The sequence below is a fragment of the Eretmochelys imbricata genome, chromosome 22, assembly GCF_965152235.1.
Source record: "Eretmochelys imbricata isolate rEreImb1 chromosome 22, rEreImb1.hap1, whole genome shotgun sequence".
NCBI lineage: Eukaryota > Metazoa > Chordata > Testudines > Cheloniidae > Eretmochelys > Eretmochelys imbricata.
In genome coordinates this window covers 19,535,671-19,551,089 of record NC_135593.1, presented here as the reverse complement: position 1 = coordinate 19,551,089, position 15,419 = coordinate 19,535,671, and the positions used below count along the sequence as shown (strand labels likewise).

The 15,419-nt window shown below is 52.7% G+C and overlaps 1 protein-coding gene across 1 annotated transcript in view; it reads left to right on the top strand.

Annotated features, from left to right (window-relative positions):
- Nucleotides 1-15,419, top strand: part of DSCAML1 (DS cell adhesion molecule like 1) — a 366,671-nt gene that overhangs the window by 193,876 nt on the left and 157,376 nt on the right. The window contains exons 9-11 of the mRNA XM_077839967.1: nucleotides 1,242-1,520; nucleotides 1,870-1,989; nucleotides 3,031-3,207. Coding sequence (XP_077696093.1) covers nucleotides 1,242-1,520; nucleotides 1,870-1,989; nucleotides 3,031-3,207 — 576 coding nt within the window. The remainder of the gene's footprint in view (nucleotides 1-1,241; nucleotides 1,521-1,869; nucleotides 1,990-3,030; nucleotides 3,208-15,419) is intronic.

Below are 15,419 nucleotides of genomic sequence, written 5' to 3'. Positions count from 1 at the left end.
TCTATCTCCTTTTAACCTAGTTTTGTGTGGATTTGGTGCTCGTGATTTAAATAGCGATACTCAGAGCCAAGTCTGGACTGGGCTTACACTTAGACAAGCTTTCTCTGTGAAGGAAACCCTGAACACTGCCGTGTGACCCAGTTCAGTGACTCTCCCAGCCCTGCTGCGTCGCTTCAGGCCTGAACTGCACTCCCCGGCCCAGTTCATTCCAACCCGGGGCTCTGGCACCACTGTGCTAAAATGACTAAGAGTCTGGGGTGAGACCCACACATGCACTTACTCCACTTGTGAATTACCAGGCTCTGAAACCCAGGTCTGTGGAGTAAAAGGACTCGTGCACTTGTGAGCTTTCCTGAGCTGCCGTACCTAGGGTGTGCTCTTGCTGAACACACGGGCGCTCCAGAGAGAGAAGAATTTGTAGTTGTCCCAACATCAAGAAGTTAATGCAGAATATAGAAAACCCTTCAAGAGCCGGCTGTTGTCAAGGAGAGTTAGAACATGGGAGGTTCTTCTGCCGAATTCTTGCTGGGGCTGTGTTGTTTTGTTGGTGTTTAAAGAGGCCTGTGAGGTGTGTTGGGAGAGAGCAGTGCACGGATACCCAAGCCCTCCTCCCCTCTGCAATAGACTGCAGAGCATACACAATTAATTATTCATTAATTATGGAAAACAGGCACTGCTGGCTCCATGGCTCCAGCTTCTTGAGTCATTCCTCTGCAGCTGAGCTAATGGAGCAGCCTAGTCCCATTGGAAAGAGGTTCTCCGGCCCTTATCTGCTCCCAGAGCACCACAGAGGGCTCTGCTGAGAGCGTTAAGTGTTGGAATAAAAACCTCCGTGTTTCCAGCAGTGAGGGCCATCTTGGCTGATGTGACCGTAGATTTGTGTCACAGATGTCGCCATGAGACCCAACATCACTCATTGCACAAAGCCACTCAACTTGTGGCCAGGTGCCCCCTTAAAGGCATGTTAAATTGCCCTGGTGTGACACGCTGGGTCAGCAGAATGGTGCTGATAGCACCCACTGTCAGTGGGGCCACAGGGAACGCTGTGTGGCCACAGGGAGGGTGCTGGGTTCAGTTCCCCACAGTGTGAGTGGGCGCAGCAGCTCCTTGGAAGCCATAGGAGTTGGGTCTACACCCCCCAGGGCTGAATTTGCCCCAGTGACTTCAGGCTTAATTTTTAAATGATTCTGGGTCCTTCTTCCAAACCAGGCTCCTCACTGTTTTGCTCCTTGCCTTGCCAGTCCCTCCCCTGATCCAGCCCTTTGAGTTCCCACCGGCCTCGATTGGCCAGCTCCTCTACATCCCCTGCGTGGTCTCCTCGGGGGACATGCCCATCCGCATCACTTGGCGGAAGGATGGGCAGGTGATCATCTCTGGCTCGGGGGTCACTATCGAGAGCAAAGAGTTCATGAGCTCCCTGCAGATCTCCAGCGTCTCCCTCAAGCACAACGGCAACTACACGTGCATCGCCAGCAACGCTGCCGCCACCGTCAGCCGCGAGCGGCAGCTGATCGTGCGAGGTGAGAGCCTGGGCCGCCCCAGGGGGGCGGGCGTGGCTGGGCGCTCGTCGTCCTGTCCTCTGAGCCAAGACCGGCGTCCTCTCTGTGGTTTGGGCGCTTGCAATCCAAAGCAGCCTGTGCCCTCTTTGGGGGTGAGCGAGACAGAGGTAGAGCTTGGCAGGAGGAGAGACGTTCAGAGGCGTGGATGGGAGAGAAGAGAGCGCTGCAGGTGGGGTTGGAAATGAGGCAGCGGGACCGGGACCGCACTGGTGAGACTGCAGCAGTGCGGGCAGGAGGCCTGTGCCACTGAATCAGCGGGATGAGCCCGCCAAGAGCCATGGTGACCGTGCTGTTCTTTAACTTTCCCCAGTGCCGCCTCGTTTCGTGGTCCAGCCCAACAACCAGGATGGCATCTATGGCAAAGCGGGGGTGTTGAACTGCTCTGTGGATGGGTATCCCCCTCCCAAGGTCATGTGGAAGCATGCAAAAGGTAGGTGTGAGCGACCATGTCTCACGCATGTGACGGCTGGCTCAGGGAATGGCCCGTTCGTGGCAGCTGCTCTGCCTGGGCGAAGGACGTGCTTGAGGGGTGAAAAGGTACATGGCAGCCGTAGCCGCCCCTCTCCCTTACAGGGGCTCTCCTCCACGCTAGTCACGATCTGGTAGTTGCCTTAGCAAGGCGGTGCTAGACAGTATGTGATATTGCTCCGCTGGGATTATAGCTCACTCGGATCCCACCCGCACTGCTAGTGACTGCATGTGTGTGTTCCTCCTTGCACCAGCCTCTGAGCCCGTTCCAGAGGAGAGCTGAGGAGACTGGCCAGGCATTTTAGAAAGGAGATAGCAAACCTCTTCTCCACTGGCCCTCATGGGCTGCAGCCCCTCCTTCTCTCTGGCACAGCATGCTCCAGATGCTGCTCCGCCCTCTGGGCCCATCCGCAAGGGCGCATGGGAGAGAGCTCTGCTGTTTGTAAAATCCCAGCGCAGGTCAGCGTCTTGTAACCAGACCTGGCCTGGGGCTTTTCAGCCTGTCCGGCCCGGAAGTTCACTCCTCTACCGCAGCTGCTGCTGACGTGCTGGCGCTTGGGTGCCGTTCTGGGGGTGCCATTGTGAAGCTTGACACATTTAAGTCTCTCCCTCTCCCCAGCAGGCATGGCTATTTTCCCCTTCTTCTGTGTTGTGGAGGGAGGTGAAGCCAGTCTGGTGCCACTTTTGCTGATGACCTACATCTTTTATCTGCTTGCCATTTGGACGCTGGTGCGAGCCGGGTTCTGAGCCCTGTGCGCGGCAGGCAGCTGAGTGTGCAGACCCAGCCAGGAGCTCACGCTTTCTATGGGACTCTCCCAGGAATGGCGGCTGTCTTTTCTCTTGAACTCCTCTGGGTAGAGGGAGGTCAGGGCAGGCTGAGAGGGAGGCGTTAGGAATCTGGGGGACATTTAAAAGCAACAGACAATAGCAGCCTCAGGCGCCCCTAAACCACCTCTGCCTTAGCTGTGTCCTCTCAGGATTGTTTCTTTGTGTCTCCTCCTAGGAAGCGGGAACCCCCAGCAGTACCATCCTGTGCCCCTCACGGGCCGCATTCAAATCCTTCCCAACAGCTCGCTGCTTATTCGTCATGTGCTGGAGGAGGACATTGGCTATTACCTTTGCCAGGCCAGCAACGGTGTGGGGACGGATATCAGCAAGTCCATGTTCCTCACTGTCAAGAGTAAGTAGCTCAGCCATTTCACAGCGAGTCCGAGGTGGGGGGAGCAGGGGAGAACCAGCTGGGGGCAGAGGGGAGAAGTCACCCAGCAAATGGGATGCAGAGAGGAAAGAAGAGAGGAAGCAGGGAACAGACTCAGTGTTCGACATGCCCCCTACTCTGGGTGGCCTGCAGTGTTTGGAGGGAGAGAGCAAATGTGCGTTTGTGGGGAAAGGACAGCAGCACGGTGGGGAAGAGACAGGGTCAGTTACTTGTGGAGCCACATGGCGTGCTGGGGGTTGGGATGCGACTGGGGTGCCAGGAAAGCTGGGGTGCCAGTGAGCTCAGGAAATTGGAATGCAGAGTCCCTAGAAATGCCAGAGAGAGAGAACAAAGACACCAAGCGTTGGAGAGGTGTGTGTGGTAAAACCTAGTGAGCTGGGGGAACCGGCTAGAGGGTCTCCATGGAATGCACAGACTATGGCTCCTGCTGCTTCCCTGTAGGACATTGCATGTACGCTGGCCTTGGAGATTGTCTGTCAGGTTATTCGATTTTCACAGAAAACTCTTCCAGTTGTGGGAAATTTTGCCAAAGAAAGTCATCGAAATTTCAAATGTGTTTGATCAGCTCTCCCCAGGGGGAACTTCCCCCCCCCGCCTCCCCCGAGCAGGGGCACCCAGAGAGCTGAATGGTTGGTACAGAGAGATCCCAGGGACATCATGGGAGTGATTATGCTGCAGAGTGTAAATTCATTGGGACAGTTGCCCTTGGTGAGGGAATCAGTGGTGTTCTGCGGGGGTGAATGGGACCCTTTACGGGCTGCCAGGATTGCATCTCACCGTCTGGTTTTGGGGGTCAAATTTGCTTAGATTTTAAGCCCTCCAGGGCAGGGGGTGCCTTGTCTCCTGTCTGTACAGCACCTTGTGTGCTGCAGATGTTGGCAAGCAGAGGGGAGTAACAAATGCAGTGTCTAGGTGGGTTTATGTCCCCTGGGTCTCTGGGCCTGTCTCTCCCCGACTGCCTCATGCCCCAGCTAGGTCTTAAATCAAATCCCCGGGGCCAGGTGGAGGGTAAAGTTCCAAAACACCTGGGTACTAAAGACGACTCATGGTCATTTTCAATCCTATGTATTGCTACCTGGTGCTGCGTAGCTCAGCCCCTGCGTGCTGGCTGCGGCCCAAGCTCTCCTCGCTGGAGCGGTGTGTCTCAGCCAGCTCAGTGCAGTGCCATCTGATAGCTCCCTCCTTTTATATTTGGAGATACTTTATCGCACGCAAAGCCCTTCCCACCTCTGCAGGCCAGCACGCGAATTCCTGGCAATCGATGCAGAGAGAGCTGAAAGAGGGATTGATTCCTATCCCCCGGGGAGCTGCTTCCCTTACCCTATCAAAAAACACTTTGTCCTTAATAAAACCGGGCAATCAATCTACATCATCCGAGGGGAAAAGAGGAAGGGAAATAGCTTTGCTAACTCCCTGCGTATGGGCCTGTTAGTGGTGTTAGACACCTTGTTCACACTGCGCGCAGTATTGGATTCCTCTCTCGCTGCAATCAGTGGAATAGATAATCTCCAGCTCCTTTTTATTTAGTTCGGTTGTTGCAAGAGCTTAAATCTGAAAGAAGCAGCAGACTATCCCAACTGTGCTCATTACTGCGGCGGTTCATTCATGTCACTCGAGTTAAGATCATGTCATGGCTCCGTTACAGGGCGTCAGATGTTCAGGGCTTTATTACCAGGCTGTGAAACAGTATCACTCAGGGCTGCAGTGAGCTCTTTGAGCTATTTATTCACCAAATTTCACAGGTTGGTGCTTCCTGCTTTTAAAGAGTGTAGCATTGCTGTCCTCTTCCATTCCAGTGCTGAACCCTTCCTGGCTTTGGTAAGCTAATTAACACAAGTAAAGGGCTTTGAGATCCATTGGGAGAAAGGCACTCTGGACAGGCTCACCCTTAATGGCCCATACTTTCCTCTTACACAGCTCTTAGTGGAGTCAGTGGGAGCTTTGCCCGAGTGAGGACTTCAGGATATGTTTCTTTGTGATTTTATTATTTAAGATGCATCTTCCCCCAGCTGGTTGGTTATAAAGCCTCAATTCAGAAAATACATGTGAGTAGATCTGTGCATGTCTCATTTACTTCAATGGGACTACTCAAGTGAGTAAAGTTACTCCTGTTCATAAGGGTTCATAGGATCAGACCCTCATGGTGGCATATTTGGGGACTGGCAGGGGCTGAACAGAGGTTTTAGACCCTCTGACTGGTCCAGGCCCAACCCGTCCCACATGTTGAGGCTGTCTGCCAGCATGCTGAAAATGGCTATGTTCAGGTTTGGTAGGAGTTGGGGGATTATTTCCACTAGCTTTAAATGGGGCCAGTCAGCACCTGATGCTTACTGCACCCAGGGTCTCCTATTTGTATTTGTTTGCACAAAGATTTTCGTAACAAAATAAGCATGAGTGAGTCTGCCCCAGCCTGGGCCACGCAGCCACCCCGACTCCAGCTGGGGCTGGCCTCCCTAGCTTGACACTCCCAAATCCCTGCACCCGACACTTATCAGTTCCCAGTCAGGACTCAAACATTAGAAATTGGTCACAAAAATGAAACAAACAGATTGGCTCTGGTTGCCCCTTCACCAAGGTCTTTCCCTCCCTCCCCTCACATGTGTTAATTTCTCTTGTGGATTGATGAATTGAAAAGAGCCATTTCAAACAAAATACTTCAATAAGATGCAGGTACAAAGCGTGGACGATTAATCCAGAGTGAATGTGCAGAACTATCCAGAGTTTGAACTGTCGCCTCGTCCCCACTGCCTTGTGTAATTGCATCCCAGGACAGGTTGCTTGCTGACTTGAATAGCACATAACCTTATTATGCATGTGCTTTTACATTTCTCGGAGACCTCTGCAGCCTTTGAAAAGGCTCGACTGAATAGGTAGACAAAGCGCCACAGCCAATTAAACGTTATAAAGGTTCTTTGTTTTGTTTCATTTTTTTAATTTTGTTTAGAGAAATGTCAGGCCAATTAAAGTGAGATTGGTGCGAGCTTTCATTTAAAGGCAGGTCGCTGTGGATGGAGTCAAATGAAAGTTAATCAGAGTCCAAACAAAATGTGCTTGTGTGCGGAAGAGAGATGGGGACTGGCCTTTTAAAGCCACATTGCTGGGAAGGGTCTAGAGGCTTCTTATATGTGGGGAAGGTTCTGTTCTATGTGCCATGTGCCCAGATACTGCAGTGATGGGCACTGTGTTGATCACCAGAATGGAGAGAGAATATCCCATGTAGGGATTTATGGGTGTGGCTTGGGGTTCTGCAAACCCACCAGCCCCACAAAGATTGAACTGCTGCTTTTGTCAGGTGGCAAGTGAAGAAAACAGCTCTGGTTCTAGAGTAACAGCCGTGTTAGTCTGTATTCGCAAAAAGAAAAGGAGTACTTGTGGCACCTTAGAGACTAAGTTGATAGATTTCCACTCCATACGGCTAAATGCAGTGCCTTGCATAATGACAGGTTTCAGAGTAACCGCCGTGTTAGTCTGTATCGGTTCTATCCTCCTTGGAAGTTTAGCCCCTTGGGTTGCCATTTCTCCACCCTTCTTTCCTGCCTTTAACAAACACTGGGTGAGAGTCATGAGAGCACGCCAGTGGGCAGAAGGTAGTACGGGGCTGTGTGTTGGCTCCCAGACTGCGGTACGGAACATATGTGTGCTCATGAAGGAGTATTGTCTTGTGGTCAGGACTCTTGGGTGCTTGTCTTCGCTCAGCCTCTGGCTTGCTCTGTGACCCTGGTCCAGTCTCTGTTTCCCCACCTGTTAGATGGTGATAATGCTGCAGGCATCACAGAGATGGTTTGGCATGATTTATGGTTAGTAAAGTCCCTTGGGGTTTGTAGACGCTTTTGTGTAAGGATCCCAAGTAACTGTTGTTAATGTTGGTGTGGTTCTTTCCACAGAGACACCGAGTGGGCGGGGCGGGGGGGGTATGGGAGGGAGACAGCTGTTCTGTTCAGAACATGAGTCAGTGAGTCTCTCTTGGGTTGATTTGAGACATGAGAGGCTCTTAAACCTTGGGGTTTTCCCTCTGGAAGTGCAAATTCAGTACTGTAACTCCTCGCTTAACATTGTAGTTATGTTCCTGAAAAATGTGACTTGAAGCGAAACGATGTTAAGCAAATCCAATTTCCCAATAAGAATTAATATAAATAGGGGGGTTGGGTTCCAGAGAAATTCTTTTCACCAGACAAAAAACTATAAATATACACACACACACACACACACACACACACACACACACACACACACACACACACACACACACACACACAGACACACAGAGTATAGGTTTTAAGCAAACAATTTAATATTGTACACAGCAATGATGATTGTGAAACTTGGTTGAGGTGGTGAAGTTAGAGGGTGGAAGAGGGTGGGATATTTCCCAGGGAATGCCTTACTGCTCAATAATGAACTAGCATTTGGCTGAGCCCTCAAGGGTTAACACATTGTTGTTAATATAGCCTCACGCTCCGCAAGGCAGCACCAACGGAGGGAGGGGAGACAGCCTGGCAGACAGAGACACACACCCTGTGTGTGGGGGAGAGAGAGAGAGAGATGTGCGTTGCCCCTTTAAGTACGCTGACCGGACTCTAAGTACATTGCCTTTAAAAAAAATCGGGAAGTTGAGACAGCAGCTCCTTCCTGAGCCCTGTCCTGTCCTTCCCTGCTCTATATGGAGACGGGTTAGCGGGGGGCAGCAGTAGGGGGAGGGGAACACCCTGACATTAGCCCCCCTCTTCCCCACTCCCCCGCACAGCAAGCAGGAGGCTCCCGGGAGCAGCTCCAAGGCAGAGGGCAGGAGCAGCACACGGCAGTGGGGGGAGGGACAGCTGAACTGGGGGCAGTTGGTAGCCTGCTGGGTGGCTGCTGCACAGGGAACTTAGGGGTGCGGGGAGCTGATGGGGGGCTGCCGGTCCACCCTGGTTCCAAGCCCCCACCAGCTCGCTGCAACGGGCTGCTCTTCCTGCAAGCAGTGGACAAAGCAGGTGGCTGCCAAATGAGTTATAAGGGAGCATTGCACAACTTTAAAGGAGCATGTTCCCTAATTGATCAGCAACGAACAGAACCAGGACGACTTTAAGTGCGGAGTTACTGTACTGATCTATTTTATTCCCTATGCCCTGAACCTAGTCATTGATCCTACTCCGGAGAGCACCTGTCCTGAGCCAGCGTGATTTTGGCAAGGAAGTTTCACGTTTTCGGGGAAATGTTTTTTTGTAGCAGGCTGAGTTTATTAAAGGGGGAAAGGCAGGTGTTAAAAGTTGCTCAGGTATTTGGAATGTGAGAAGTAATCCTGGGGGAAGGCTCAGTGAGCAGAGTGCCGGTGAGGGAATCAAAGGGGCATGAACACAGTTATGCACCATGCTGGGTGTCGAGAGGGAGGGCCTGATCCTTAGTGGGTGGAAAGTCCATGCATGTGGATGTGATGGAGCTATGCTAGTTTGCATCCGCTGAGCATCCGGTCCGATGCAAATGCACGGCGCTGAAGAGATGTGGCGTCTCCCGGGATGATTTGGGGCTGCTCCTGTACCGTTGGTTCTGTGTCTGCAGTGCAAAGGCCAGGTGCATTCTCTCCCCGCCAGCCCAGGAGTGATCTCCGATAGTCCCGTCTCTGCTGCAGGGTGGATGCTAGCCAGGTTCAAGGAGCTCTTTGTAAACTGAGGGGAGATAAGGAGCAGGTTGAGAAAGCTGTGTCTGTCATTCTGTATGGGCCATGCCTTGGAGCTCTCTCCCGGAGTGTGCAGCAGTGCAGCTGTTAAGGCAGCTGTCCCATTACCTTCCTGAGGAACCCTGCCTGCCCATCAGCTTGGAGGGCCTCCATTTTCGGACACCGATTTCTGCTTCAAGATGGCTGCTGCAGCAGAGCAAGTCACACACTGTGCTCTCTTGGGGAGATGTTGCATCTGTTCATTTTTGTTCCCGCTAATCTGAAATAAAAGGTGCAGAGACTTAAAGGGACATGCTTTGTGTGTGCAGAAAACACGGCAGCAGGCGTGAAAACCAACAGTGCTGCGGGACAGCTCGGGTTGCTGTTCGCAAGACACATTTTGGAGTGAGGGGGGGTGGCCTTCAGGGGCTGCCAGACCCTGCCCTAGTCCCCCTCCAGTGGCTTGAGCTCATTTTCCAGCAGTTGCTGCTTTCTCCACCTTTGCTACCTATCCTCCCTCCCCCCAGCCCCATTCCCTGTCAGCTGGTTTGACAATGACATGAGTACAATATTGAAGATTGCAGAGGGCCATCACCTTTCCTTTGGAGAGATGATCAAGTGTCTGGATAATAGGCCAACAATCAGGATGTCTATAGCATTTACAGAGAAGTGGGAAAGCATCTGAAACAGCTTCCCTCTTCAGCTGAGCTTGCAGAGCATGATTTCAGACGTTCTTAAAAAGCCCACAGGGCAGGGGTCTCATTGGGCCTCCATCTAACTGTCCATGTTCCCCAATCTCTTGGACATGCCTCAGCAGAGTGAGTGGGGGCAGGAGAGATGACAAGAGGTGGGAACGGAAGTTTTGATCTGTCGTGCTGCTTTTTGGACTATGGATTTTCAGACTTTGTAAGATAAAAGCATAATTTTATCGACGGCTTCATCAAAGCCTGGCCTGTTAGCGCATAGGCCAGCCGCGCTCTCGGGGAGGAGCAGCACCCTCAGTGCCTGCACGCTTGCTGGTCTCAGGTTCCCCTGGTCCTGCACCTGCTGAAATACCTATTTTTGTCGCTCTTTAGGCCAGGGAGTGTCTGTACAGCCCCTGCACAATGGGGCCCACGCTTGGCTAGTCTCTAGGCTGTAAGTGTGTGATAATAACATAGTGAACTTACATGCAGGGTTTTCTAAAGAGCATTTTTGCTCCGTGTGCATTGGAGGGAAATTTAAGGTGATGCTGTCAAGTTTAAAATAACGATTTCAAACAAACAAATGCTTCCTTGTGTAAAATTCCAGGAGTTTTAAGAATCAGATTTGCATTTCACCTGTAATGCTTTTTCTACGTTTCAGCGCTCTGTCTTAGCTGGACAGCGAGCAGAAATCCGTCAGTTTCCTCCCTGGCCTTCGTGCAGTGCTTGAGTGCAGATTATAATGTCCTGGCTCTGAGTTGTCCTGTCCCCTGTGAGGAAGGCCGAAGGCGATGGGGCTCCTTTGGAGGACGATCCTCCTCAGTGTGAGCAATGGTGTGGCAACTGGCCTGCAGCTTGCAAATGCTTCAGGGGAGGTTAACAATCCAACCAGCTGCTTTCGTCTCTATTAGCAAATTCCCAGCATGGGACTATTTCCATATGTTTTGTCCCTTTAAAAGTAGTGCTCAGGAGAGGAACCGTTAAAAGCGGTAGCAGGGCACAATTCTGACGTGAGCTGTGTCGATGCGCTGCACTCCAGTTGTTTGGGTACCTGAGCCTCTCCTGACCAGCTCGTGGCTGTCAGGCAGCCAGTCTGTCCCAGCCTGTGTAGTGGTTTAGAGATATTCACAGACCTTCCCTAGGGACTAGGGAGCTAGGACAGGATTGAAAGCATGCAGCAAAAGGGAGAGTCATCCTTTATACAGTCACTTGGAAACCCCTTCTCACCGGGGCTGGGGGACATTGTGGAAACTCTAGGTATGGCTCTTGCTGGGTACTGAGCTCCTCGTTCGAGATGCTGAGCACCTTCAGCTCCCTTTGAAAGTCCATGGTGCTGGAGGGCGCTCAGCACCTTGCATGGTCAAGGCTCTAAGATGGAGTTGGGAGACGGTGTGCACACGCACGCGGAATGCGCGTGCCCCGCTCTGGCACATGCATGCTCCCTGCCAGCAGGCCCAGCAGAGGCACCAAGCTGGGATGTATTTGGAGGTTCGCTGTCAGTACTCCAAGAGCATAACTGATTGCTTCCATGCAATTTGAATTAATCTCATGCTTCAGGTGAAACTCAGCTAATCAGTGTAGACAAGAAGCCGAAATGGGTGCAATCAAATTAACATCACAGAGCCAGCTCTTTAAAAAAAAAAAAAAAGAAAGAAAAAAAAAAAGGATCATTCTTTGTTGTCCTTTTCATTCGATTGTCACTCCAGCATGGTGCTGCTTTCCTTACCCCCGGCCTGGGCTCAGGATGGCAGAACGCACAGCGCATTGACAATTCCCTTTGGAGCAATCTTATCTCTGCCCACCAGATGGGATCAGCCTCTTGTTTGTGTCTTGTTAACAAGAAAGAGGGACACAAAGGCGGAACAAGAGAAGGAAATGCTGTTTGGGGAGGAGGTGGCTGTTCTGGCTTGTGATTTGGAGGGAGGAGGTGAGGAGGGGTGGGGGGGAATGTTAGTAACTGCCAGAAAAATAGTTCCCAAAGGAAACCTTTAAAAACAGCGACCCTACAATGCACGTTCTGCTGCCGTGTCGGCTGCCCTCCTGATCCTGCCGTGTGCCGTGGTGGAAGCGAACGGTGCACAGATACAGGGGCTGATTTTTCAAAGGTGCTGAGCATACACAGCTCCCAGTGGTTTCAGCGGGTGCCCAGCATCTCTGACAAATTGAGACACCAAGGTAGAAACCCTTCTGTGCCGGCACCTCCCGCACAAGGAAGAGCTCTCTCTTGCCATGATGTTTCAGGAGTGCCTTGAGTACGACAGCATTGTACATCGGGCCTTAGACCCTTGCTACCAGGGGAGGGCCACCCTGCTAGATCCCAGACTTGTCCGTCTGTCCAGTTTATCATTTGTGTCACGGGATGGCATCTGACTCCCTCATGGCTAGTGAGTTTTGGATGCTGTCCTCCTGCTCACCTGTCTCCGCCTCTCTGTGGCTGCTGCCAGGCTGGCTGTCGGCAGGGGCGTCCGGGGCTTTGCTGGGAAAGCAGGTGAGCTGGAGAGGATTTGACTTGAGACCTTTGTGCAGACGCCTCTCGATGCCCTTCCCGCACCTGCCCTGACACGACTACCGCACACTACGTCACCGGAAAGTCATAAGGGGCAAGGGGGTCCTCAGCTGGCTCGACTGGCTGCTGCGTTACACTTACCCCACCCCAGTGGTGCTGGGCCGTGCCAGCCTCACTGTGCCTATGGCCTCTCTGTGCTTTCCCTCCTCTCTCTCACACCTCAATCCTTCACCAAGTGCCCTGCACACAGGTGTGCTGGCATCCCTCAGCCTTGCCACAAGCCGAAATACAACAAGGTGCAAGCAGCTCAGAATCCACAATGGGGACTGATGTGATGATGGGGCCAGAGCCATGACATGCAGGTCTGGGGTGGGGATGGAGCTGGATGCTGGTGTGGCCTCAGGCTGTGTCTGCACAGCAATCAGACACCCACAGCCGGCCCGTGCCCGCTGACTCAGGCTCAGGCTGTGGGGCTGTTTCAGGGCCGTGCAGACATACCAGCTCGGGCTGCAGCCTGAGCTCTGGGACCCTCCCACTTCGCAGGGTCCTTGCGCTGGGCTCTAGCCTGAGCCCGAATGTCTCCACCAGCCCAAGCTCTGTAAGGCCAAGTCAGCGGGCATGGGCCAACCCTGAGTGTCTAATTGCAGTGCAGATGTACCCGCAGGCAAGGGTGAGTTCTCTTCCTGTCTCCAGTCAAATTCATGAGAAGTGTTGATTTTGCTTTGAGCCTGTGGGTTCCTTTGAGCCTGCGATCTGGGAGCGGAGCAAACCCCGGACAGCTCAGACCAGATGGGGGCATCATTGCACAACCCGGGCTGGGCAGCACACCGCTCTGAAGGAGAGAACTGGTGCAGTAGGAAACATCTGCCCATGGAGTCTGCGTGACGCCTCAGGAAAAGAGCCTTGCAGGTGAATCAGGCCAGTGGAGTGGATTCTCGGGCCTCTCTTCCCACCGTCTTCGCAGCTCCTCTCCCCCCAGGGACCTCAGCGCAGCCCATGCCACGGTGGACACTCAGCTGGAATCTCAGCCACTTGTCAAAACCATGTAGGCAGAGAGAGAGGAAATTATTAATAGAGAGAGACCAGGGCAAGAGACCTTGCACGAGAAGGGTTATTAACGTTCCACCCGCAGAGGGGAAGGGATGCTGCTTGTCTGAACTTTTCCTTCTGAGACTGGTAGAGCCTGGCTGTAAAGAGCAACCCTCTGCAGCCTGAAGGCCATGGGACTCCATTCCTGTGGCACAGAGGCACTGATGCCCCATGCCCCCAATTCATATTGCAAGGAGAGGTTAGGGAAGCCACGGCAGGGTGGGAGATCTGAATGATGCTTCGTGCACCCCCAGTTCCCCCAGGGTGTGGCCTTGCCATCAGAGCTAGGAGCTGGCAGTCAGGACTCCTGGGTTCCACTCCCAGCCGTGCCTCGTCATGTGACCTTGGGTGCCATTTCACCTCTGAACCACAGTGTCCCCAGCTGCATGCTGGGTCCCTGTAGGACCCGTAACCAGAGAAAAGTTCCCCTGCTGTGAGATCCTTGGCTGGAAGGGGCTGTAGACACATGGACTATTATTAGTCAGGATGTCCAGTGACTTAATGCTGGAAATGTGAGTCCAACCTGGAGCTGTTCCCCTGGGCACACCCGTCCCACACGCCTCTACCGCAGCCGCGCATGCCCAGGGCTCTGTACTCTGGGCGGTAACAGGTCCCAGTGTCCAGTGACGAGCCTCTGTGCCACGGTATCCAGCTTCCATAAAGAGGTGGACACTTCCAGGGTTTCCTCCATCAGGAGCTTCCCAGCCATCCCCAGAAAAGGCCGAGAGAGAGGCAGTAACAGCCAGAAGCTGTGTCAGAACTCTTCCTCCCCTTCCCTGGCTGCGCCCCTGCCAGGGGAATTCCTGAAGCCGTGGTGCAGCAAACCTTGCACAGATGCGATGATTTAATTAGCTTGAGTGGAAGCATTTGGTCCTGCTCCAGTGTCTGGCGTAAGCCAGTTTCCCTCCTGGCTCCAGCTCAGTGAGCATCCAGAACAGGTGCCCTGTAGGGTTTGAAGTTGGAATGAAATAGGGAAAATTCCAAGGTATGTGGTGGGAGAGGGTGCGTGCGGGTGTGTCACTTTTATTTTATCACTAATTCTCACGTCTTTATCATGAGTCCTGCAGTAATCCGTGTTTTCCTAAAGCCCCAGGTCCTGGAGTCCTGTGATGAGAGGAGAATTTCCACTTTCCTTTAAGATAAAAAGTTAATTTCTAGCCTTCCTGTTTGTAGCAAATAGCCTGAAAATGTGACCCAAATGCATCCTAAAGACTCAGACACCAGAAGGCAAAGAAACCCGACCATTTATTATATTTTGAATCTCACTATTTTTAAGCTAGTCTCGTGATATTGTGGCATGGCTCATGACTTGTGGAAGCATGGGGTTAGCTTTGCTGCAGCATGACCCCTGTGCCGCTTTGCGTGGTGCAGAGTCTTTAAAGTGAGACTTTTTTCCTTCACTCCCTGGGGGTTTTTCCCTTCCACCTGTCTTGAATTTGTGGGGTGTCAGTCTGGTTCCCAGCAGGCAGGGTAGACACATTGCCCCTTGTTCTCTAGCTGGTGCCTCAGGAGCAAGGTTGATAGATGGAGGGGGTCATGGGGTTTGATCACTCCCCTCTGGCCTCCTGAGCTGGCCTCTCGGAAGAGTGCAGCCTGGGGGAAGCTTGCCCTGGCCTGCTGGTTTGGCTCTGTTGCTAATCAGGGGCTTCAGTCTAGCACGGTATTGTGTGTAAACAGTCTGAACATGGTGGGCTGCTACCTCACCAGAGTGAGTCACAGGGCCACACAGTGAGCGAGGCTGTGAATCCTTGGCTGGAGTATGTTCAGGAGGGGTGAGTCGAGAGGGTGAGCCCCTGGGTGAGCGATGTGTCCTCTAACAATACTGTGTCCTTCCATGGCCCATCCATCCAGGCCAGGAACTCAGGGCACTTGGCAAGCGTATGTTAACTAAGCCTCACCGCTCCCCCTGGAATGGGATAAATGTCAGTTTTCCTGTCCATAGAGCAGGTAAAAAGAGTCCACTAACTCTCCCAGAGTCTCGCAGCAAGTCAGGGGTAGAGACCGGACTCTCCCTTTCTGTCTTTCTGACCAGTAGCCCATAGTCCTTTCTAGAGCTAGGAATAGAGCCCAGGCATCCTGGCTCCCTGCACCCCTGCTCTCATCCCTACAACCACTCTCCCTCCCAGAGGTGGGAATAGAACCCAGGAGTCCTGACTCCCCCTCACCTGCCATGCTCTAGTCTCTTCATCCCGTCTCCTCCCTGAGCAGGAGTTTGAGCTGGTCTGCTGGTGGCTGCATTTCCGTTACTGTTGAATTAAAA